Source organism: Oryzias latipes, chromosome 19 (assembly GCF_002234675.1).
Source record: "Oryzias latipes chromosome 19, ASM223467v1".
Classification (NCBI taxonomy): domain Eukaryota; kingdom Metazoa; phylum Chordata; class Actinopteri; order Beloniformes; family Adrianichthyidae; genus Oryzias; species Oryzias latipes.
Genome location: NC_019877.2, coordinates 23,404,462 through 23,429,708, shown reverse-complemented (window position 1 = coordinate 23,429,708; position 25,247 = coordinate 23,404,462). Strand labels below are relative to the sequence as shown.

The window sequence follows — 25,247 nt, the reverse complement described above, 5'->3', positions numbered from 1 at the left end:
GTCATCGATTGACAGAGAAACAATAACAGTGGGTTCTGCAGAGGAGAAACGCTGCAACAAGAAGCGGAGCAGCACTCTGACGCCCACGTCTGCACATACACGACACGGATACCAACAGCACTGGAAATAAATAAACTATTTATTTTCATGTACACGTTTCTTCTTACACTTTATGGAAAGATTTGTCTTCTCTTCGAGCGGTTCAGTAAACGCTGCTTTTTTCATATTGATGACAATCTGTCGACCACATTCATAAATATTATATTCTTTATAATATATTATCACAAAAATAACAGCTCAGAACATTGTCTATTCAGCAGGAAAAAAAACCAAAACATTTGCATTCTTGCCGCTATGACTTCCGAAAATCCGAGCCTTTAGTCTTCCCTCAAAACTTAACGCAACAAAAAACGTATGCTTTTGCATTTTCAACAGGGAGAAAGGCATAACTCAAAAAGGAAGGCGGCTGGAAGAACGGTGGGGCATTCATCAGGTAGGTGCGGTTGGTTCCATGTGAGGGTTCAGGCGTAGAGACAGGGAAACGCCTTCATCCAGTCTGGAATGACAGCACAGTTGCTGTTTGGATGGGAGGAAAGGTGGGGTCAATATGTTGGAAGATGCTAATCAAAATGCATTCAACTTACATTGATGTATTTTTCCCCTCTCCCCATTATTTGTCGGTTTGGTCGTAAAGCAGCTCATCGTCTAGAACATCAACACTTCCTGAGTTTGAGGCAGCTTCTGAGGGCAGACGAGACCAGGTTTAGAACTGCAGCGTCTTAAATACGTATACTCTCCGTTTGTCCATTTCAGTGCAAATAGTTAAAAGATTAGCATGAGCTCTGAACAATCGGAACACGAGGGAACAGCACAAAAAAACTACAATTACTGGGAAAAGACGTTTATTTCGGTTCTAGAACGGGGATACATTTTAGCTGGCAAACACCATTCCTAATCATAAACCAAGGTAAAACACAGAAACATGCAAATATTGTTCCTAAAACCCCTGAACACTTTTTAAAACCACTAACAATCTAACTTATTGCTTGTCTGTGCCATTTGAGGCCACAGTCATGCAGAAACGTCTTTGCTGACTTGATGTCCTACTTTACTATCAAGCATGGATGCACACAGAACAGAGAAGGATTTGCATGCAGCAGTTCCTGTTAAGTGAATGAGTTAGCCTCCTCCGATTACTCAGTGGTTTCCATGGTAACACGTTCCTTCAGAAGCTTAGCAACGCACTCGCTCTCACCTGATAAACTAATGCAAGACATGCTGAGCTCCGACGAGGCTCCGATGACGTCATCCTGCAAGAAGCAGAACCAGAGCTTTTGATCAGTCGATGATGCAACAGACGGGGGGTGGGGGGGCATCTGAGATCAAAGTAGCATTTCTCCCAGGTAAACCGACGAGCGACATCCTACAGCTTTGATTCAGGCCGCCTAAAATGTTTTAATGTGTCCATCGGTTCCATGGCTTCGAGTCATTGGAGTCGGGTGTTGCAGTCACAGAAGGTCTGCTGTCCATCACTAGTTCTTAACCTGCTCTGTGTTGATTCACTTTTAAAACAGCTGAGAAAATGAATAGTTTGGTATTCCAGCGTATTTGTAACAAAGCCCATCAAATGTGTGGCTGCTGAGTTAGCAGTTTCTCCTTAATGCATGGAAACGTCTGACGTCTGTGCTGGTTGTAGCAAGCTAAATCTAAAACTCGATTTTTCACCACTATTCTCTACATCAGGGGTGGGCAAACCTTTGGGCCACAGAGGGGTCTAAAGTTCAATAAAAATAAGGCCAGACCAGATGTGTGGAGGGTTTCCCGATCAAATCCAGATAAAACTTGCTTTAATTTTGCTTTAAAATGAATTTATGTATTTTAAAATGGAACATTTTTAAGTTTTAACTTCAGCTTTTGTTCTAATTTTAAAGCCATTTCCACTATTTGCAAAGCACAATCCTAGAAAAATTCCAGTTTGGCGAGCCATATTAAGTAGTTAAGCATATAAGCTATTTAACATATCAGTAGTTTAGCATGTGGCCCGTTTTCTTGTGAGGGCCACAATTTTAAACTTTAGGCGTCTGTCTTTCATTGTGAAGCCCTCTGGTACCCTGAAGGAGTTGTAAAGGGTTCCATGAATAAAGTTTCATTCGTTCATAATCCTTCTAATCAAATAACACTATTTATGGAATAAAAAATAACTCTCAGAAAAAAAGTCAGGAAAAATAATACTAATTCTATCAATTCTATCAGATCCAAGTGTCAGGGAGTCAAAGTCTGAATCGTATTTCAGGTCTTTTTTGGTGAATTTTACACGGATGCTTTCTCATTTGTTGCCTTTTTAAAATCACGGAGCATTTTTCTAAATTTCTTGAAGAGTCACATTCATGGAAATTCTTCTGAGGTTCTGTAACCCCGTTGCAAACGAAGATTTCTCCATTTCATTTAGACTTTTAAACGTGCGTATGTCACCACTTGTGGCTCTTTAAACTCAACAAGCCTTGATTGTAACAGCTTTTTTCCAAACACTGCTTGCACATTTTGTAATTTAGTTTTGGACAGAGTCCCTTTTGCCGCAGCCTGCAGATGCGTCCCCTTATAATGATGCACACCCCTCTCCAACCATGCAATGTAGCCCTGTGACGGCCGCCACGGGTTGGCTACATGTGTCAATCCTGTCCACAACAGTAACCATGGCAGCCGGCACTTCTTTGTGCACAAAGGCAGTGCAGGCCTGCCGTCCTCCAACCCTCACCTCAGACGCCTCCAGTTAAACTCAGGAAGTTGAAGGGACCCACCAACATCTGCTGCAAAGAGCCACGGTTGCCCCCTTCAGCACTGGTGTTCAGCACCTCCTGGTGGCCGACTGCATGACCCAGACGTATCAGCTCCTCACCGACGTCCAAAGCCTGCGGAGCACACGTTTGGGAGTGTTTCTGAAAGCACGCGCTCGCTGTAAAAAGAAGAAAAAGTCTCACTTGTCCATCCCTGCTGTCGTAGAGCTTAACACTGGGCCAGGAGGAGATCTCAGAGTGGGAATAACTGCAGAGTTTGGCCTGCAGGGGCCTCCAGGAGGCACAGTGTGTCAGCTGTTCAAAGACGTCCAGAGCCTCCTCAGTCCACACCTCCCCTGAAAAAGCAGCAGATGAGCTTCGATCACGCAGACAGAATGGGAAAGAGGCTGGGACCACAATCAAATCACGTTAGACCGAAGCTTCAGGCAAAAACAGAATCTGGACATCTGTGCTTCGCTCCCAGACAAACATGTTTGCCATCAAATGGATATTTAGCCAAAGCCTTTACCTTTTGGCTTCACTCCTGCTAAGGTACACTCAATAGCTTGGAACGGTAAGCTGAGGAAGTCGCTCCTGAAATTTTAATGCAGAAAATGCAGAAGCTGTTAGTAAATGAGCTGCATCCTTTTCAGAGGCATGCCAGTGTGTGGAGGCCGTGCTGCATGAGGACGGGGAGAACTTCGCCCCCGGAGGAGCAGCAGGAGCAGAGGAGGAGACGCGGTCTGTTCCATGAGCAGAGGAGAACACCGCCTCCTTCAAAACCAAACAAATGCCCCAAAGATCTTCAATGCTCCTCCTGGCCACGCCCCTAAGCCCGGATGCAGAAAGTTGGCTGATGAAAACCGAACATGAGAACATGCTGCTGTTTCCACACACAAACGGCATCTCATTCTGCTGATCGCTCAAAACTCTGCCGCCGTTTGTTGTTGCTGTTCCTGCGCAGACAGCCGCTTACCTCATGCGGCGCAGCCGGTCTCTGGGCAGCTCTGCGTTGTCCCCGAAGTCTACATAGTAGAGGTCCACCAGTCCAGAACCCAGGACTCCCAGCACTCTGGCTCTGTTCCACGTTGAGTGGTCTCGGTACGGCGCCGCCACAATGTCGCCCACCAGAACAGTCTCCACCTTCTGCTCCTGTGCACGCACACGCACACACGCACACGTACACACGCACACACAGTGTTTGGTTCAAACCAGTACTGAAATCAGTACCGACTGCAAAGTACTGCTTTCCTCCAGGTTTCTATCAATTATACGTAGAACTTTTGAAAACCTTATAGAACGGATTTTCATTTCACCAGAGGTGGAGCCAGTACTGAGAATGTGTACTGGATAAAAGTACTTTTGAAAACTACTCAAGACACTAATGAACATTTTTTTTTACTTCTGATGAGGTTTTTACTTTATATAATTCCTCAATCTTTTCTATATTTAGTCTGTAAACCTGTATGGAACAAATGTGTACATTTACACGCGTAGCCCCCATGCGGTCCTCAAAACTGCTTCCCACACATACAAAAACTTTAGTTACATAAAAAAAAAACTCAATATTTACTTCTTCATGTCTTCATAAATGTAACTCCTCAAATAGTTAACTTTCAGAACAAATAGTTTATATGTAATAAACAGGAGGAACAGGCTGATGTTTAGTGGAAAAGTCGTAGCCGTGAATGTAAAAGAACGCCATTAGAGCCCCCCCCCCGCGTGTGTTGCACGCTCAAGAACATGCAAAACTCATGAATCCAGGTTTTTTCTGTCACAGCTCTCTTGGAGTCGTAGAACACAAACTGCAATCATTCATTTCTCCTCCATGATCAATATTCAGACGGTCGGTCCTTCCGTGAACTAAAAAGGACCCCCCCCCCCCCCATGTGACTACCAAATCAGAGTCCCTGATTAGTCAAAGCTGAACTTTGAACGCGGGTTTGATGGCTGCACAGAGCCCAGAATGCACACATGGGCGACCTTTCATTGTAGATGGCGGCTTGAACGCGTGCTTCATCATCATCATCATCACGCTCGGGTAGCTGGACACATCCGTACCGTGGGGTTAGCACTGCTGTAGAAGCGGCTCATCTCCTCGGTCAGCTTGTCCAGCTGGAAGGAGCGAACCCCCAGGATCTGGATCCAGAAGTGGTTTGGGTTCTCCGATGCAGAAACAAAAACCTCCAGGTGTTCATCCGGCTGGAAGCTAAGGTCTGGGCTGGGAACTAGAAAACAACCAAGAGAAAGTCCCGTCAATCCCCAGAGGGAAGCCCGTGTGGATCCAACAGGGTTTTAGGGAGGGAACTGACTTTCAAAGGTGGATATTTCATTAAGAGACTCGGTGGAGAGACTCTCCACCTCACCGTCTGTGACTTTCTGCTCCTCTGGTTCTTGCGTGTCCCTACAATCATGAAGAGGTAAGGTCTTCTCCGGCTGGAAAACAGGGCCGTTGTTGTTCAAACCCAGGGGGGCCTCCGGCGCTGCAGGGTCCGGCTTTTGACTTCCATGACGTTTCTGGCGCAGAGCGGATGACTGTGAGATCTTAGACCTCACCAAAGTGTCTTGTCTGACTTTATCCAGAATCAAGTCCTGGAAACAAATCAAGGTGGCTGCAGTTAAGCTGACTAAAAGCTTTTGTTAAGGCACAGAGCTCTGCAAACGTTACCTTGGCGTGCTTCACCTCCTGCCTGGTGCCTGTGATGGTCACACAGCCTTTTGCCCCTGGGGTGGGCGTTTTCTCTTTGGAACAGGTCACTTTGGCTCCTGTGGTCCTGGTGATCAGCTTCAGGCTTTCACCACCACGCCCTTACGCACACAGACACATGGATGGCGGCGTGTCCTTTGGTTACACCCGTTCAAACCCCCGCATCATCGCTGGGGGTGTCTGTCAGCACCACTCAGGTAAAAGTTAACCGGAATTTCTTTACAGCTATGACAAAAAAGTATATTTTTGCTTTCATGTAGATGCTAAACTAGGGTAGTTTTGGAACCAAAGTGGTTTGATGCATATCAAAGGGTTAACATCAGGCTGCAATGAATTCTCAGATATTTCTGTTCCTGTTCCACAAAGTAGGAATATTTATGACGTTCAAGATGGCTGATTTGTACTCTATAGTACAGTAAAAATACACTTCAGGCAAAGTAGTTATTGCTCTAAAATTGCTAAATATTTTTTTATTTTGAGTACATAAACTAAACAAACCGCATGAGCTCCTGTCACAGGAAGTAAATACATTTTCAAAATAAAACCGTCGAGTGTTCGTAGATGTAAAAAAAAAAAAAAAAGAGACTGAAGTTCAGTTTTTGGGAAATAAGTTCTGAAAAACAATTTTTCAATTGTGTCGACAATTTGAATGACAACTAATAGTGAAAAAGAAATGCAGGATGTGCGACGCCACGTGACTGCTAGCATAGCGGAGAAGCCGCCGTCAAAATGTTCTTCTAGACTTGTCAGTCAAGATGAAAAGTTTCTAGTTGTTCTATTTCTATCGTCTTGGTTTACGATCTTCTACTAGAACTGCAGTCAGCGAAACTTTGTGGATAAAAAACTGTGGAGAACATTTTTAGATCTTCTTGTTAAAAGATCCAAAGCAGTGATGTTTCTGTTTGGTTTCCTGGTGGAGTTAACCAGGAAGTTGACAGAAAACCTTTGAGTGTGACGTTGTTTAGAGTCATAAATATCATTTCTTTCTAAGTCTTTGTGTTTTAATGGTTATATTTTGTCAATTCTGATCTCTTGATCCAAAAAAAAACAAAAAAAAAAAGAATAAATAATAGTTTTTGAATAAATATTATTTCCATTTCTATAAATCCAGCAAAAAGACATACAAAGTAGGAAATAGGCTGGGCGGGGCCACAAGTCCTCTGCCCCATTCTGATCATCCACCTGCAGACAAACAGATCCATGCACGTCTTTGTTTTCCTTGTCTGAGCTAGAATCTAGATCTAAACTGGACGGCTGGATGGATCTGATGTTGCTGCCATTTTTGTTGCACCGCTAGTGTTGGCTGTAAGCTAGTGGGGAGAGAACGTAAACAGGAAACCTTTAGCAACGGGGACGGTGGGCAGGCCTGAAACTTCCTTTTCGCTAAGCCTGACGCAGAAAGTCATGTTGTGTGAAACTATAAAGGTTTATTGAAAACAAGCGGCTGTATTGATAGAAGTGGGCGGGGTCACAGTAACAGCGCTGCGTGAATGGACCCTATTCTTTTGTCACTCAAACACGATTATTTTCCCTTCCAAATCCGTGAAATAAAAACAGACGACAGATCAAATGCTTTTCCAATGTCTTTCCCTCCCAGGGTGCCGACCCCTGATGTAGATCATCGGTTAGCCTTGTTTTGCACCAGTCTCTGCTTCTCCGTTTCCTCTTTTTTAACTACTGTTTTATCCAAATGGACTAAACTAAAGCGACTATGACTGAGGGCTGCTTCTCTAATTTGTCTGCCACTTCCACATTACATGGTGATATTTTTTAATATCACCAGTTTTACTCGACAGGAAGCTCCAGCGAGAACTGTGAGGAAACTATACATAACTCCTGCTGTGGCTGCAAATGTTATCAATATTTTACATCAAACTCCCACTCATATTTTACCTGCATCATGTGATTTTATAGTTGAACATTTTAACAACAAACTACAGTCAGCCATTGATGCTGTAGCTCCACTTAAAACTAAAACGTTGAAAACTAAAGCTACAGCACCGTGGAGGAACGAACCAATCAGAGCCATGAAACGTGAATGCAGGAGAGCGGAGAGGAAGTGGAGAAAAACGAAGTTAACTGTATATTGAAAAATTTTTAAAGAACAGCTAACGAGGTACAGTCATGCAATAAAAAAAGCCAGAACCCTCCACTTCTCCAACGTAATTTTACAAAACAAAAACGATCCTAGAGTTCTCTTTAAAACAATAGACAGTTTAACTAAAAGAGACTCTCAAAGGTCCTCCATAGCAGCCTCAGATGCTGTATGTGAGAGTTTTGCAGACCACTTCTGGAGTAAAATCAATGCTATTAGATCTACTCTTAACTCAAAAAGGTGTTGCTTTTAATGAATCTATAGCATTGTATTTATCAGAGGAAACACTGGAAAGTTTTGTCCTGGTTGATGCTGTGGGACTTGGTCAGGTTTTCTCCCAGTTAAAGCCAACCACCTGCCTTTTAGACCCAATCCCCACATCGTTGTTGAAAACATTTTACGACTTCTTTGAGTCTGAGCTTTTAAATATAGTAAATTACTCTCTTCAGACAGGTGTCTTCCCTGCTGCCTTTAAAACGGCAGTGGTGAGGCCTCTTCTGAAGAAGAGTCATTTAGATCCAAACAATTATAACAATTATGGTCCAGTATCCAACTTGCCATTTTTAAGTAAAATGATTGAAAAAACTGTTTTAATCCAATTTAATGAGTTTTTAATTAGAAATAACATCTTTGAAAAATATCAATCTGGTTTTAGGACAAACCACAGCACAGAGACGGCCCTTTTTAAAATAGTAAATGATATTAGATGTAACCTAGATTGCCAGAAACTCTCAGTTCTGGTACTACTGGATCTCAGTGCTGCTTTCGACACTGTAGATCACAGTATTTTACTCAACAGACTGAGAGGTTTGGGCATCTCTGGTACTGTACTAAAGTGGTTTTATTCCTATCTCACAGATCGAAGTTTTTACGTAAGTATGGATACTTGCTCCTCAAGGGTCTTCGACATCAACTGTGGGGTCCCCCAAGGTTCAATTTTAGGCCCACTACTTTTTAATCTATATATGTTGCCACTGGGGGACGTCATCAGGAGGCATGGCGTTTGTTTCCACAGCTATGCTGATGACACTCAACTCTACATCGCTGTGTCTCCTGATGATGAAGAGTCGGTCAACACACTCTTAAAATGCATTTTAGACATTGAGTCATGGATGGCGGAGAACTTCCTACAGCTAAACCAGGACAAAACAGGTTTTAGTGATCGGTTCTGAAGACAAGAGAGAGATAGTTTTATCTAAACTAAAGAATTACAAAACTTCTCAGTGTGTGAGAAACCTGGGTGTCATTTTTGACTCTGAGATGAATTTTATCCCAAAAATTAAAAATATCACAAAAACAGGATTTTATCATCTAAAAAATATAGCCAGAGTCCGCCTGTTTCTCTCTCTTGCCAGTACAGAGGTGCTAATGCATGCTTTTATTACCAGCAGATTAGATTATTGTATTTTTGATTTTTTTCAAATAAAAAAAAAAAAGCCCTGCTTTCTGGTCTTCCAGAATTTTTAAGTCGCTCTTACTATTTCATATGCCTATTAAGGTTTATGTAATTATTTGTTTTTTGTCCATGTTTTATATATATTTTAATTTTATTCCTTTTACATTTAATTACACTCCAGTGACTGACCCTTCTCAGTCAACGGGGTCGCTGCAGTGGGATCTCCTGGGTCTGACTCTTTTGATCGGATCTGGGGGGTCCTGTGGTAGTGTACTCAGTGAACTTGGGTTGGGGGGGGGTCGCTGATGTGGACATGTCCCCAAAATATCGTTTCCCCACTTCAGGACAAAGCCTGGTCTCTACATTCTATCATTTTATCACTTATTTATTTATTTATTAATTTATTTTTTGATGTGTGTGTGTGTGTTTTTGCGGGGGGGTGGGGGTGGGGGGGTTGCACCACGGTTTGTCTTGTCATCTTGTTTTTAAATTTTATTGTATTTTATGCACAGCACTTTGAGTGACATATGTTGTTGAAAAGTGCTATATAAATAAAGGTTGATTCGATTTGATTTGATCATCATACAGTGTCATTTCCCAGCATACTGCCACTTCTGCATCCTATATGTTTACAGGGAAAAGATAGGGATCCCTTGAAAACAATAAGAAGCGTGTTCTGTACTGCAGTTTGGAAGTAGCTTCCATCCCACTCGTCCTCACACCTGTAGGACGGTTATTTGCTATTTTATCATCTAAATCTAAATGCAGCCGTCCGGCATACACCAAAACATTTTGTTTTGACTCCACATAACAACATATATTACCAATCTTCTTCCTCTTTCGGCTTTTCCCATCAGGGGTCGCCACAGCGAATCATCCTTTTCCACCTCACTCTATCATGGACATCTTCTACCCTAACATTAGCCAACTTCATGTCCTCTGTTAAGACATCCATGTATCTCCTCTTTGGCCGTCCTCTTGCCCTCCTGCCAGGCAGCTCCATCTCCAACAACATATATTACCTATGATGCGGCCAAAAGAGACCTGAGGAACCTCCAGAACCTCTGAGGCGGGTTCATAGTCGCTGATTAAATTCTTCAGGACACAGTGGGCCAGCAGGACCTGCTCCTTCGAGCCTTGGAGCAGGAAACACACTCCCGCCTCGCTTCCAGGCTCTCCGGATTCGGACAGGACGCTCACGCGGGCTCCGCTCTTGTGGTTCACCTAAGAGCCAAACAGAGACCATCAGAAGAACTCTGCTGAAATAAGAGCATAAAACGATTGTCAGGACCGGACCAAGAGGCTGTGTTAATGCCACAGTGCTGCAATGAGGCGCGGGTTCAAATCCCACGTCTGACATTCCACCTGCAAGCAGAAAGGTATTGCACCCACCCTGTGACTGGGAGGTCATGGGTTCCAATCCAGAGTCAGGTCATAGCAAAGACTCTAAACAGGAACCATTGCCTCCCTGCCCGACAGTCAGCATAAAGGGGTTGGATTGGGGGGGGGGGGGGGGGGGGGAGTCACAGAACAAGGGCCACACACCCAGGAGCCATACATCTGGTGGGACTTTAACCACACTTAGAAAATAGCAGAGCACAAAGGACTACTACTTGGAGAACCTGTGAGCAAGGCAGCGTCTTTGTCATTGATCTAACCGCACACCACTGGTGGACCTGGGCGAACCCAAGAACCATTTAGCTGGAATGAAATGTGGAAACACGAATCGAGACAAGAAGGTTCCTAGAAAGACACGGAGGTTTGCAGCTAACGTCTGCCATCCTGAATCTTATTCTGATATCATCAGGAGCTGCTTTTTCACGCTTAAAGGCCCAATCACATGCAAAAAGCTGTTTTTAACATGTTCTTGAGGCCTTTTTCTGGTGGTGGAGGACATATAAAGAAAATTAGGCTCCAAATTGCATTTCTGAATTTTTTTTTTTTTCAAATCGTTGTGACAAAAATATGCAGTATGAAACAGATTGTATCTGGGATGTAAAAACCACCTGGAATGCCACCAGCTTCCTGCTCTGCTCCATTCTGATGCATCCACTGTCAGACACACAGATCCATGAGCGTCACTCACCATTTCTAGAAATGCAGTCTGAGACCTGGAGATGTTTCTGTAGATTTCTCCAGGCAGGGTCATTTTATGTTCTTCCGTGTCCGTTTCTTCACCCGCTGGTCGTAAACATAAAAAAAAACGAAGACACTCAACAAAGTAGCAACAGCAAAAAAGAAAAAGGCACAGATTCAGCGTTTGGCAGAAACGTACGGTTGCTGCTGATGCGGCGGTACAAGATGTAACCCACGGTGAGTCCAACAGAGAACCCGGCTGCCAGAGCCACCACTTTTCCTGAGCTCAGGCTCATCTTATGACCCTTCTTTAGGGCATCCATGCCGTTTCTGCCCCCAGGAGGAGGATCCGCCTAAAACCATCAAATAAGAGCGTCAAGTCAGACACACAACTGCACACAACTGATTCTGACTGCAGACATGTCGTTTCTGATCCGACTCTGCTATGGAACTGGATTGAAAACAAATAAACATGAAATCATCGGTTTGGTAACTTTAGAGCCATTTTATAGAACAGAAAGATCAAACAATAAGGTTTTAACAGCAGACTTGTTTCTTTATATGATGCCTGGCAGCTGCTGTTATGCAGTTTTTTTTTACCACATTATTTGCCCTTGTTGTGGTTTTGTGAAACAGAGGAAATAAATCTGTCAGAACTTGCAGATTTAATTTAACAAATGATGATTTATCTGCAAACACAAGTCACGATTTTATTTAAACAAACTACAGAACCAGTCCACGTTTTTAAGGATGTTTTTTTTGCCTCAAACTTTAGGAACTTTTCCCTGACATTTGACAGATATTCTGCTGTGCGCCAAGCTAATCCATCAAGCTAGCAGCATTAGCATTAGCTAAGCTATTTGTTCCGATTCGACGCGCAGGTGACAGGTCCGTTAGCCGGAAATGAAAACAGACCGCTGTGATGCTGAGACGACATTATTCTACGGGGGGCGACGCGAATGAGCCGACACTACACAGCAGATAAATGAATGACACAGACGAACCCCTCTGGACTCCTCTGATCGACCCCCGAGATGATGGGACTCTGTGAAGCTAGCTGAGCCCCAGACCGGAAACAGAAAAAACAAGAGCCTCCGTTGTATTTAAAAAAAAAAAAAAAGTTTCCCTTTTACATTCATTGAGCTATGCCCGAAATATCTACACATTTTTGTAATTTCAATGATAATATTAGTCAAACATATGTATTTTAAGATTTCCTTAAGCTGGAATCCGACCTGAATTCGCTTTTATTTGTAAGTTTATTCCATAGACGGCTTCAGCCTTCAAAATAAAAGTCGCTCTTCATGCAGGTGGATCAAACAGAAAATCTTTAAGAAGTTCAAAGTTTATAGTCAGTAAATTCAAATAGTGAAGCCTGTATTTATTTTATTTTGAAATCATTACACAAACTGAAATATTCCAAGCCTCTATATATTATTTTAATAACTTTGTCTCATGAACTCCAAAAAAATGCAGCACTATTGGTTCACATGACAAGTTTTACTCTTTGAATTAACAGACCAAAAAAGCTCTTCAAACGTAATTCAGATATTTTTCCAAATGTATCCATAGAGCCCTGCGACAGACATGTGTCAGAGGTGTGAGGGACGGAAAGCTAGTAGGAGAGTGAGCGTGCAAATAAAGAGCTCTCGGTTATGGGTGACGGGAAGGGGAGGGTCACTCTGCACCAATAGCTCCGCCTACAACTCAGAGGTGAAATTGTAATGAACTGCAGGTGTGGGACTTTAAGGAAAAAAGGTTTTCCAGAACCGGTAACCCTTTAAACTCCATGTTTCAAAAGTCAGACCAGCTTTATTACCTAGAGTTTTATTAAAAGAGGGAGCAACCATCACAAACATTTGCCATGAAAGCATTTACAGAAAGGCCGTCAGGCTCGGGTCAACTCTGGGGTCACGAGTCCTTCTGCTCTCCTTTCAGACTGGACCTCTGCTTCTTCTGCTCCGTCTGTCCCATGACTCTGTAAAGTCTCTTGCGGGCCTCCTTCTGTCTCTTCATCTTCGCCTCCTCGTCCTTCTCCTTCTGCTGGAGGAACTCTTTGTGCCGGGCGTGCTGCACTGAGTGGGCTTTCTTCCTCTTGTGGTTGTGGACGGTGCGCAGAGCGTGAAGCAGAGCCGCCACCTGTTGGGCCGCCAGAGGACACCGTCACATTTACAGGACAACATTGTCTTTTTCTCGAAAAGCGTTGTGGGGAGGGCGTCCTCCCTTCATGGGACTGACGGTGAACCTTCATTCCTGCTGCTGATGCAGTCATGAGCTCGAGCTTTCTCACCTTCCTCTCGTGGGGTTCTCGTATCACTTTGGGCCTCTGCAGGTCTCTGGGCGTCTTTCCCTTCGCCTGCTGCTGTTTGGGTTTGCTCTTGAAGGGCAGGGCTTTCTGCAGCTCCTTGGGGATGTGCAGGGGGTTGAAATGCCTCGGGGCTCGTACCACGGGCTAGAAAGGGAGGCAAAAGTGATTGTAGAGGTTACAAACGCCGTGGATGACCTGAAAAGAAAATCACTTTCAAGCCTCTGAGGTTTATACAAAGAAGTGCATCCCACTTCAGTTTGCTGTACCTTGTAGAGAGAGTCTTGGTTGGGCTTGTTGTGGATGCCCAGGTCAAGCTTCAGCTGCCCCAGCGTCCTCATCCCCGACCAGCCGTCCTTCTGGCCGACCGGCAGCAGCAGGGAGGTGATGGGGTTGTAGAGCTGAGGAACCGACACCGGATACCAGGAACGCAGGAACACAATGTCTGCACCACAAATGCACAAAGACGGACTTCGTTCGAATGCTTTCTGGGGAAAACATGGCGACCGTAGGGGTGCAGCGGTTTCTCACACCCCGAGAGAGAAACCTCCCTGATCAACCAGGTTACCCCAATCCTCCATCCTGATTGGGAGAAACCGTCTCCTCAAGGAAGCCGGTAACCTGATAACTTACTGATGGCGCACGCCACACAAAAGGCCTCAAACACTAAAAAGAATCCCTCCTTTGAGCCCACCTGCTGCAGTCAACATCCTCAGCTTTCAGGAAACTCACCACTCATGAGCAGGCGGTCCTCAAACGTAGCTCTGAAAGCCCCCGGAGGTGTGGACAGGGCCTTCTTTATCTGACCTCTGACCCCCGAAACCGTCCGCACCGAAGCTCCTTCAAATTTCGCCACCTCCAGCACCGTGTTGAACATCCCCTGAAGACCAGAGGAGACGAGGAGCATCAGCGTCTTCTGCCGCTGCTGCACATCAAGTCGGGTCCAATCTGACCCGTTTATTTAGACTCAATGAAGCAAAAAGCCTCAGTTTTCATCTTTCAGAGCTGGTTTCTCCTTTGAGTTCGAGGAAAGATCCACAGGTCGGACACAGAACTGCTCCTCCATCAGAGGATGGACAAACATCTGCTTTCTCACCTTAACAAAGGAAGTGTTCTTGAAGATCTTGTAGGGATAACCAATCAGTTTGAGCTTCTTCACTATGGTCACAGATTTATCAAGATCCAGGACCACTCCTGTGGCCGCGATGCGAAAGTTGGCCTGCAGACAAACAAAGAAAGGAGACGAAGACCCCGTCAGAGAGTTTAGCTTTCACCTGCGGAGCGGGAAACACTTTTTAGCTCGACTTACTTTGACTCCTGCCACGGACTGCAGAGCCAGGAAGCCGGTCCCCTGTGGGGTGATGGGCCCTTTGGGACGATAAGGTTAAACGGTGACCACGCGTAAATATGACAGCAAAACATCTTTTCAACACGTCCTGACTTCAAAATACAGAATTTAAACTGTGTTTGTGTCGTTTTGACACAGTTTTCAGATTAAAAACAACCAGCCGAGCCAAACGAAGCTTCCTGTCTTTATGGAGGTCAGTCGCTTCACTTCCCCTTAAAGAGCCGGCTGGAGGTCGGGATGCTTTCCACACCCAGCAGAAATGTTTACGTCCACACATAGAAGACCTCCGGGCAGAGCCAGGACGATCAATTCATCAACACTTGTAATAGATTCATCTATTTGAACAAACCTGGCGATTGCTGTGAAAAGCCTCATTTCCATTTCAATGTACGACATTGTGGTGCATTAAAAGATCAAAATACAACCAAAAAGGCGTTTTTTTTAAATCACAACAGACTTCTAATCTGATTTAAAAAAAATTATCAGGTCCAGAGTAACATCAAAAAACTGTAGGAACATTCTTCTTACTCTCGTTACTACGGCAACGCGTCGCACTGGGTATCAAGCAGTCCGTCTTTTTGTCAAAAACTAGCCTAATACAACAAGAAGCAGTCCTAATTATTGATTTATTTAGTAAGAAAGTGACCACGGTATAAGCGGGCCCACGGACTTTGGGGGCGGTCCATTACCAGAAACGCCATCAGGCCTCCGCTTCGTCCTTTTATTTATGATAACGGACGCCTCACCAGGAACGATCCCTTATATAATAGTTTTAAACCAAAAATGATCATTGACGCCATTAAAATTAAAAAACGGGATGATTTGACACCCTAGTTAAGGGACGGCGCCGGTTCCTGCTGAGCTGCGGCTCAATCTGGTCAGAATACGAATCTTCAGGAGGGGAATCTCGTCTTTGATAACAGCAACACTAGATTCCATCAAGTCCAGGATAAACCTTTGGATCTAAAATACACGCTTTTTATTTTTGAATAAGCAGAAACACTCAGACATGAGCGTTTCAGTTTGTGTCCCCCGAGCGAGCGAGCAGGAGACTCACCCCAGATGGAGGCTCCACAGTGCATGTGCAGTGGCGTGTACTTGAGGAGGCGGTGGCGTCCGTTGTGGTCTTCGATGTGGTAGAGGGGGATGGTCTGGAAGCGCCGCCAGCCTAAGGAAAGGATCAGAGGGTCCCTCGTCTTCAGGATTCGGTCGTACCATCGGTGTTTCTTCAGTCTCATCTGATCCAAACACAACATTCAGATCAGTCGTCATCAAGAGATCCCAAAAGGTTTAAAGAGAGACAGAAATTCTGGTTTACACACTGAATGACCAAAGGGAAACTGGATGAATCCAGAACGGAGCTTCACACACCTGCAGGTACCCTATGTTTCCTTCGCTGGACACCAGGCCTCCGAGGATGATGGGATAGTGGGGGTCAAAGTTGGTGACGAACTCACAGGGCACGGAGCTGATCTCCACCCTCACGTACATCCCTGGCCGGAAACCTTCGTACTGGACTCTGGTCTCATCGTCCACGTCCTCGAACTCCGCTCTGTTCAGCTGAGGGTCAGACAGGAAGGAGGGCGTGAGGGGGAGGTCAGGGCGGCGCAGCGGGGCGCGTCCCACCCCACGGCCTCACCTCCGCCTGCTTCTGCATCTCCTCCTTCAGGTCGTCGAAGTAGGTGGCGTCTCCGTCATCGTACTCCGCGTCAAACCTCTCCTTCAGCCTCCGCTTCTTCTCCAAACGCTTGTTCCTCTGAACCACCTCTTCCTCCACCTTCACCTCCTCCTCCCCATCTTCATCACTGTCGGTATTCTGTCCGTTACACGGTAAACGAGAACGTCAGGATTCAGCGTGGGCATTGCACCGACAACCCCTCCATATAATCTGTTGGTGGATGTTTTCTGTCTTCAAACAATCTGTGAACTTCTGACACGAACCAAACCGAAGACCAAACCGAAGAGTGTCAGGATGAAGGCTAATGAGGGAATTAAAAGGCCACATCATAAATCCAAGCTTTCTCCTCCAACAGGAAACACACAAAAGTACAGAAAAAAAGTCATCCAGAAAAAAAAATCCTTTTGATCCATCAGAAAGATAGAAATGTCTTTTGTTTTTATAAAATGTTTCTTTTTTGATTCCAGAGAAAAGACTTTCACTGCTTTTTTTAAATGCAGCCTCAAAAAACAAACAAACACTTCCTGCTTCATTTTTTGTTTGAAATGTTTGCATTTTTTTATTGCAGCTTTTGTGTACCATGATCAATGATTTGAGGAAAACTGTGAATATTAGGAGTCGGGGGGGTGGGGGTGGGGGGTTTGTTTGATGAGTGATTCTGTCAATCAAATAGTATTTCTAGTTCTTTTATTTTTTTTTAGCTTTGCGTTTGTCTGCATCTGGAGGTCGTTCACTTTTCATCCCATCAGGGGTCATCACAGAGAGATTTTTGACGCCGGATTATCCTTCCTGACATAAGCCGGCAGTTCATCCGGGCTGGGGACCGGCACAGGGAGACCCCGACTTGGGCTGCAGAAGTGTCCTAACTAAAGGACCCAGACTGGATGAAACATCTGGAAAGGAGGACCTGTCATCTGAGGAGCGTCAATCCTCCTTTAAATCTAACTGTTTGAATATAAATAAACCATAAATAAAAGCAGGAAATAGAAAAAAAAGTCTTCCTGCTGTGGAACAATCCTGAATGAAGGACATTCTTCACAGGTGTGTCAGAAATGAGATGGAAATGCAAACAAAATCAAACTTGTGGATAAATAAAACCACATATAGAAAGAGAAACTGTGAATGTTTATACATCTGTAATATTTTTGCTGCATTAATTATGTGACTCGACATTTGAGCCATTCGTTAGGCACGTTTAAATTTAAGATCAGAGACGTTTCTGTGACGAAGCAGCACTTCATCACACACGGTACCTCGGCCACATCCTCTTGTCCTGATTGGCTCTTGTGGACTTCTCCTGTTTCCAGGTCTTCAAAGTCTCCGTACAGCTCCTCTACACAACGCAGAAGAGCACAGAACCCGGATGTGAGACGGATGTTCAGGCAGGAGGTCCCGTGAGCCGCAGCAGCTTCAGCTCTCCTCACCGTCCTGCTTCAGAAGGGTGGCAGCGTCCTGCCCGTCGTCCCACTTCCCCGTAACAAAACAGTCTCTGATGGTGTCCAACATCTGAAAGACGCAGAGAATGGGTTCATCCCTCCCCAGCAGAGCTCCATCAGAGCAGGGCGGAGTTCCAGCAGCCTCACCTCCTCCAGATCCCAGTCGTGGGTGGTGTCCGGGTGGAAACGGGAGCAGTCCACGGCGTTCGCCTGAACCCTCCTGCTTTTCTGTGGCCGGCTGACGCGGAACAGCCCCCCCAGTTCCTCCTCGTCCTCCTCAGAGTTATCCGCCTCGAGGACTGCAAAAGAAAACGATGCCTCCTTTCAGACGGACTGACCGAGAAAAAAAAAGAAAAAGAAAAGCTCTGACTGCTTCCTGCCGTACCGGCGCCGTAAACCAGCTTTCGGAGATTGGGAGCAGCTTCCTGATGTCGGAGAAACGCCTCCGCCGCCTTCTGCTGCAAACCGTCCTTCCATCGCAAAACCCCTACCGAGGAGAGGATGCTGTGAAAAAGCCAGTAGAGTAATAATCCCCCGTCTACATCTGTGATTTGTGAATGTCTACTTCTTTTGTCTTGATCAGAATTGTGTTATTTAAGTGAAACTGCTTTTCTTAGTGTTTGATTTTTCCTGGGGAATCTGAATAACATTCCCCGATCCTCGTCTTCTCCTACAGCAGCATCAGCTTCAGAAACCTGGTTCTCCTGTCAAATCCACGCTGAACGCAGAGAAATGTGGGCGTTTCGGGGAAATTCATATAGAATATAGAAAATGTCTCAGATGGAGAAAAGCTGCTTCTTTTGGTGCAATCCCATCATGCAGCACCACAAGTCCATCTGGTGTCAAAGTGTTCCCAGTCACCCCCCTTCTCTAATCACCCTCCTACCCCCCCCCCCCCCCTCTCTTCTTCCCCCTTTTCTTTTCCGTCCGATCCAACAAAAAAACGGTTACAAATATAATTAATATGAATAAAGTTGAGCCTAAATTCCAAAAGGGGTTTATTCAAATATACATCTGGTGTGTCAGAAGATTCATAACCCCTGTTGGAGCTTTCAGCTCCCATCTGTCTGCTCAGCTGTTGGACAAGACAAGTAAAAAACAAAAAAAACTTAAAATGACCTCTGAGTTGTGGGACTGTTAGAGTAGAGTAAGCCTTGCCGACTTCCCATGATTCCCATCATTTACTCCCTCTAGCTAACAGCCCCTCACAACCTAACATTAGTGGTGCAACAAAAATGGCAATAATATCAGATCTATCCATCCGTCCGGTTCTGATCCAGATTGTAGCTCAGACCAGGAGAACAGAGACGTTCATGGATCTCTGTGTCTGACAGATGATCAGAATGGAGCAGAGCAGGAAGCTGGAGGCCCACTGATGGCAGCAGCTACGTCACAGTTCGGAGTTTTTTCAAACCACATTTTTTTCATCTGCTCCTGATTCGCAATTTGAATTTAGGAATGCAATGTCCTCCGAAATCAGGAAAAAGGTGTTAAAACACTAAAAACAGTGAGCCTTTAAGGAATAACTGGACACTCACCCTCCTCCTCTTCCTCATTCATCTCTTTTTCTTTTGCTCTTTTTCCCTCATCTTCAGCTGCATCTTCCTCTTCTGAATCGTCATCCTCCGTTTCTTCATCCTCCTCAGAACAGTTTCCAGAGTCTCCTGCCCCCTGACCCTCATCCTCCTCTTCCTCGCTCACCTCCAGCTCGTCCTCGCTGTCGGCAAATGCCGGCACCTCGGCCGTCGCTGCCGTCTCCTCCAGCCTCTGCCTCTTCCTCAGAGGAGCGCCGCCCGCAGTCGTCTTCTCAGACTGTCCTCGAGCCTCTTTGAGGAAGGCAGACAGATCTTTGCCACTCTCTTCATCGTGGTCGCTCTCCTCCTCCTCTTCCTCCTCCTCGTCCTCGCTGCTTGACGCGCTGCCGTCATCTTCATCTCCAGGGAAGAGCACCCTCCTCCTCTGTCGGTTGGTGTTGGAATCCCAGACGCTCTCCTCCTGCAGTCCATCCTGACCCCTGAAGACACAAAGAGGAGGAGGAGAAGGTCTGCCTGTGTGGTCGTTGCCCTTTCTGTGGTCGGCTTCGTCCACATTTGATGAATCCCAGGAGAATTTGATCCGAATGAATAGAGAACCAGCCAGAGCCCAGACAGAAGAAGACGGCGTCATCTGCTTCAACAGACTTAAAGAAGTAACATTTAAGGACGTTTCAAACGTTTTTTTAAAGCTCCTTAAATCTGAGTTCTGTGCAAAGAAAATAAAACAAACAGTCAGAGTCGGCCATGTCTTCCTCCATCACCACGATCTCCATCATGACTGCTTCACCCTGCAGTATTTTGCCTGATGGACTTGAGTTTGACACAAAGAGAAGAAAAGAAGATGTTCACTTATGAGCTTTATATGCTAGGTTTTCTTAATGATTCATGTCCCCTATTTATATAAATGTATGGAATTATTATGTATATTAACTTCATAATTATGCGCCATGAATTCACTGTGGTTTTCATTAGTTTGCGTTTTGATGATAGTACTATTGGCGGTCATTGAGTCAGTAATCAGCTGGTGGGTCACATGTTTAGAAATTCAAAATACGAACTTCGTTAAGGTTCCTGGTTTTGAGCGGGTCACTTGGACCCAGCATCCGCCTCTCAGCGACTCTTTGTTTTTTACAAACCATGCAGTTTTAACACGTTTTAACCACGACTAATCCATTTCTCCCATTTTCCCACATTGACTGAATGAGCTACTTCACTAGCTGAGGTTCAACGACTCACGGCCGTACGACGCATCCTGGAAATGTTTTTTTAGTGGCGGGAAGTCACATCACGCTGATGAGAACAAATGAAGTCCACTGACCGGCTGCTGCATGAGGCCAAATTAAATGAAAGTGGTTTAAACCCTGTTCATGAATCCTTTGCCGCCGCTCACCCGCTCTGCTCTCCGGCGCCTTCGGGGCCCATGGTCCCGGAGCCGCTGAAGAGCGACACCTTGCTGGCAGCCATCTTGGCGTCCAGAGTGGCGTGCGTGTCGATGAGGGACTGGACCAGCTCCGTGGTGGGTCTCATCTCCTCCTGCAGAGGAGCACGTCTGGATTTCAAAGCTGGTAAAAGGGAGGGAGCAGAAGGAGCTGGGGGGGGCACAATACCTGCTGCTGGTGGACGTGGCTGGCAGGGAGGTCAATGTACACGGCGTCTTTGTCATACACCACCCCCCCAACGCCAGCCATGGGGGCGTAGAGCAGGCGCTCCTTCTCGTTCAGCGCTCGCTTCTTCTGAGCGTCCGGCAGGGGGCACGGGTCCGGCAGGAAGTCCACGTCACTCACCTCAAAGTCTCCCACCCCTGTGGGCAAAAACAGCCAATCACAGCCCAGCGCTCAGGGTCCCAGCTGCAGCTCCTCCGTACTGCCCCCTCACCTGGAACGTGGACCTGGCCCTTGTTTTTCAAGTGTGTCCCTCGCAGGTATCCGTAGAGCGACACGGTGCGATCGCACTTTGGCTCTGTGCGGATCTTCTCGGGGTCGGTCAGGTCCTCCATGCTGCAGAGGGAGTTGGAGAAGAAACGCAGACTTACTGCACTCCAGCCGAAACTCGAGTTGAAGAAGTTAAAAACCGTCCGTTCATCCTCACAGAATTCCAGATTAAGGTCAGATGCTGAATTCAGCAGATGCTTGCCAGGCTTTTATTTTGAAATGAGCTGATTTTAGCCACTTCATGGAGCTACGGCCTCCAGATCATCAAAACCAAACTAGACTGCTGCCGTTTCAGGTGAAAGTCACAAAAATCGGGTGGAAAAATGACATAAGCTACAGTAGAAGAGGGTTAAAAAAAGGACATTGTTTGCAGAAAACTGAAAATATAGGAGTGGTTTGATAAAATAGACACGATAATTCATAATACTTGACTCAAAAATCGGTGGCTCTTTTATGGACCGTAAGTTATTTACATAATAAACAGAGCGCACAAATAAATGATATTAAGTAGCCATTATAATGGTAATATAATATGTGGGGTACCCCAGGGCTCAGTCCTCGGCCCAAAACCTTTCTGTCTTTACATAAATTATATGGTCAGCGAATCTAATCTTATTTTCAGACGACACTACTTTTTTTCTGTTCAGGTGATAATTTAAAACACATGAAAGAAATACTTCCAAGAAGTTTGATGTAAACAAATATTCATTGAACTGTGAAAAATCACATTTCATGATATTTAGCAGTAGAGACACAAATGTGAATATTTAATTTGAAGTTGATGCTGTCAATTGTAAATAAATGTAGCTTTTTAGGTTTTATTAATGTTTCCTGGAAATCCCACACTGACGGCAGTAAAACAAAACATTAACATTATAAGACTCCATACAGTTCAGGCGGCAAATGATGAGTCGTCTTTTCTCCTTTATCAATTTCTCAGCAGTGTCATCCTTTTCAGTTCAAACTGGTTCTTCGAACATTGAATGCAGAAACACTTTCATCAAACCAAATCTAAATCTATCACATCATTAGAACAGTTATGGCTCTCATCTTTGCACAAACGTCCATGCTCTGATGTCTCTGGAAGGCGGCGTGGAAACGCGCTCGCTGCGACTCACCGGTCAACCAGGACGTAGGGGTGGGAGGTCTGCCACACCAAGGGGCGGAACTTCATGACCGAGATGAAACGGCCCAGATTCTTCACCTCCTGAGTCTGGTACTCCCCGTACACCATCCCCGACAGGTAGAAGAGTTTGGCTCCCTGAAAACCCAAACCCACAGGTGAGACACGGAGGAGCCGGCGTGGCGGAGCGCGGCGGCGGAACAGACGCCGCAGTCACCTGGTACACCTCCGTCCAGAAGCGATGCTTCAGGTTCTTCTTGGTCTTTCTCAGAGTCTTGTTGTTCTTGAAGGAGTCCAGGTGAGTGAGAACGCCCATGATCCGAGGGAAGCCGTGTACCTGACAAATGTTGAGGAACTCGAACGTCTCCATTTCGAAGCCAAAGCTGGCGTCGATCAGCATCAGGACCTGCACACAGCCATCCACAGGCGTCTGAGCGGAGAAGCTCGGCGGGAATGTCTGCATCATCCCGAGTCAAACTTACGAGGTCGGCGACCTTTGCCAGATCGATCATGGTGTTGATGTCGTTGTTGCACTCCATGAAGGTCAGACGGCGTTTCTTTCCTGAAGCACAACATCGTTTTCAAACAAAGAGAAAACACTTCCTGAGCACCAAGAGGAAGCTCTCAGTCAGTGATGTCTCCAGGTCTTCTGGGTATTTACCGTCTTGTGATGCAAATGTACTGAAAATGTAACATAAGACCGACCCGTCACTGTAATGCCAGAACCAAGGAGCTTCAGCAGCTTAGAGGAGCCAGCCTGACAATCACAGGCAGAACAAGGACATCCGATTCTGCTTTGGCTTTGTGCCTCTCAGTCTGTTGTGTCCAGACTGACGGACTTGAAGCCAAAACCTTCTCAGTGGCAGAACAACAGGATGTTTGGTTCTGACTCCATCACCAGAATGAAGCGGAGGCCAACTGACCCCGACTCCACCTCTGACTCCACTAAGAACATCGGCAGGAGGGCTCAGGCATGCGGCTGATCCTCCCAAAACAGTGCTTTTGGTGTCCTTGCAGCATTTTTCTCATGGTGGAGGCCAGGTATGAAATAATTTCAAGAAGAAAAACTCCAAAAATCTCTGAGGATTTCTGTATTCTAATCCTGATGGACCAGGAGCAGATAGAAACGTCTGGTTTGAACGAGCTCGCAGTTGTGAGTTGTGTCAAAGTCTCCCTGTCATGTTAGGTTGGGGGTGTGAGGGGCCGTATGCTAGCTGGAGAGCGTTAGACTGAAAGCAGAGCTCAGTGTGGGACAGCGGAGTGTGTTTTATCGGTGGATCTTCATTTCTGCAGCTGCACTCACCAGAGACGATCGTCACAGGACCACAAATATCCCCGAGCTTCTGCCGAGTGAAGTTCTTGATTAGGCAGCGGATTAGGGTACTTTTCCCCACCTTGGGGGGCCCCATGACCACAATCACAACAGGTGGGGGTTCCAGCGGAGTGCGGTCCACGACAGGGATGTGATGTTTTTTCGCTTTTATGTCCTGGGCCCTGCAAAAACAAAATCCCACCAACGGTAAAGCTGTGGTCGGAGAACGGCGAACCCGTCAGATGTGAGCGGCGTCCGTGAGAACCTGTGGAAGGTCTTGGCCATGCGGACGGCCGACTGCACGGCGAAGGCTTTGGGGTTGCGTTTCCGCTCATCTCCGTCTGCCGCCCCGGCCTGCTTCCTCAGCTTCTTCTTCTGTGCCTTCGGTCCGCTGTGCTTCTGCTGGTGCTTCCTCTGTTTCTGAACTTTCTCCTCCATCCTGGTGGGAGGAGCAAACCAGAACCAGCTCATTTCAAATGTACAAGCCCACAACTCCTTCCAGAAAACCAGACTCAACCATTCTAAATGTCTATTTTTTAGGATTCCACAGGAAATCTGAAATTTCCATCTGGAATGTAAAACAACAATGGGGCAGGTTGTAATGACCCCATCTGCCATGACCCCAACCTCCAGGGGCCCCACATTGGGCACCAGGGCCCAACCACACACTCACACACACAGCTAAATGCCTGAAGCAACCGGAAGTACGTGCTTTTATTTTCTAACAGAGGAAGACGTGAAATCAGCTGATCATCAAAAAGAATCCACTCCATGTCTGGTGTTTGTTTTTAATCCAAAAGTCTTCAGAAACTCCACAAGTTTATCAAGCCACATGAAGGAAATCTTTATAATTGAACTCCTAAATCGCTGCTTCAGTCTTTTGTTTCCACATGAGGCGGTTCTTCTGCGGTTCTAGCGCGGATTCTGACTCTGATCTGGATCAGTTTTCGGAACCATCTGCTGGTTTTAACTCCAGCCTCCCGGTGACTCTGAACGCGTCTTTGCCTCTAGATAATCTAATACGTCCTGGTCTTGTGCCGGTTGTCTTCAAGCTACCGATCTGAGTTTGTTCGGATGCTAACACAGTGAGAGGAGTGATGAATGCAGCTGCGCCTGCGCAGACCTCCGTGGAGAAAGGCAGCAGAAACACGCAGACTTGAGAGAAAATATGGGTTCATACCTGGCGGAAAGGTCCAGCCGGTCTTCCACCTGTAAAATTCTAGTTTGTTCACAGCTCACGTGTGCATGAAAGGCTCACCCGGAAGTTCTTCTTTATTCTTTCAAAATACCCAAAGTATTTTTTCCTCTCCTGGCGCCCTACCGCCCCCTACCGGAGGGGAGTGTAATTACCTTCGAATTACTGAAGGGGAAGAAAAGCATTTGAGCTGTGGAGGGTTTGGGTTTGAATACTTGGCTGGAGGACAGCTCATTTGGTAAAGCACCAAACTAGACCGAAAAGACCAGAGTGAAATAGAACACAAGCAATTACCAGCATCTAGTGTGGGTTCTTGGCCAACACTTGCATGCTACT

The 25,247-nt window shown here is 45.8% G+C and overlaps 2 protein-coding genes across 5 annotated transcripts; both read right to left on the bottom strand.

Moving 5' to 3' along the window:
* Positions 1–117: 117 nt before the first annotated feature.
* tdrkh (tudor and KH domain containing) lies at positions 118–12,154 on the bottom strand. Of its 4 annotated transcripts, none has more exons than XM_011488548.3 (14): positions 12,053–12,154; positions 11,248–11,401; positions 11,059–11,153; positions 9,995–10,196; positions 5,443–5,582; positions 5,087–5,366; positions 4,836–5,002; positions 3,751–3,926; positions 3,304–3,368; positions 2,979–3,130; positions 2,799–2,909; positions 1,256–1,310; positions 645–741; positions 118–576 (listed from the first exon to the last, which is right to left on the bottom strand). In XM_011488548.3, the coding sequence occupies exons 2-13, from the start codon at positions 11,369–11,371 to the stop codon at positions 671–673; spliced, it is 1,638 nt and encodes a 545-aa protein (XP_011486850.1). In that variant the 5' UTR covers positions 11,372–11,401; positions 12,053–12,154; the 3' UTR covers positions 118–576; positions 645–670. The 4 variants fall into 4 exon arrangements, with proteins under 4 accessions (XP_011486850.1, XP_011486849.1, XP_020567751.1 ...); XM_011488547.3 differs by having other exon boundaries at positions 118–556; XM_020712092.2 differs by having other exon boundaries at positions 118–556; positions 645–738.
* A 375-nt stretch (positions 12,155–12,529) lies between these two features.
* Positions 12,530–25,005, bottom strand: bms1 (BMS1, ribosome biogenesis factor). The gene is made up of 23 exons (XM_023949500.1): positions 24,897–25,005; positions 23,982–24,155; positions 23,708–23,898; positions 22,887–22,966; positions 22,622–22,810; positions 22,400–22,542; positions 21,226–21,347; positions 20,958–21,151; positions 20,741–20,883; positions 19,354–19,829; positions 18,201–18,302; positions 17,963–18,114; positions 17,804–17,885; positions 17,633–17,712; positions 16,341–16,517; positions 16,073–16,261; positions 15,759–15,939; positions 14,663–14,721; positions 14,450–14,572; positions 14,086–14,233; positions 13,623–13,798; positions 13,339–13,500; positions 12,530–13,187 (listed from the first exon to the last, which is right to left on the bottom strand). The coding sequence occupies exons 2-23, from the start codon at positions 24,152–24,154 to the stop codon at positions 12,960–12,962; spliced, it is 3,570 nt and encodes a 1,189-aa protein (XP_023805268.1). The 5' UTR covers position 24,155; positions 24,897–25,005; the 3' UTR covers positions 12,530–12,959.
* Positions 25,006–25,247: the final 242 nt, after the last annotated feature.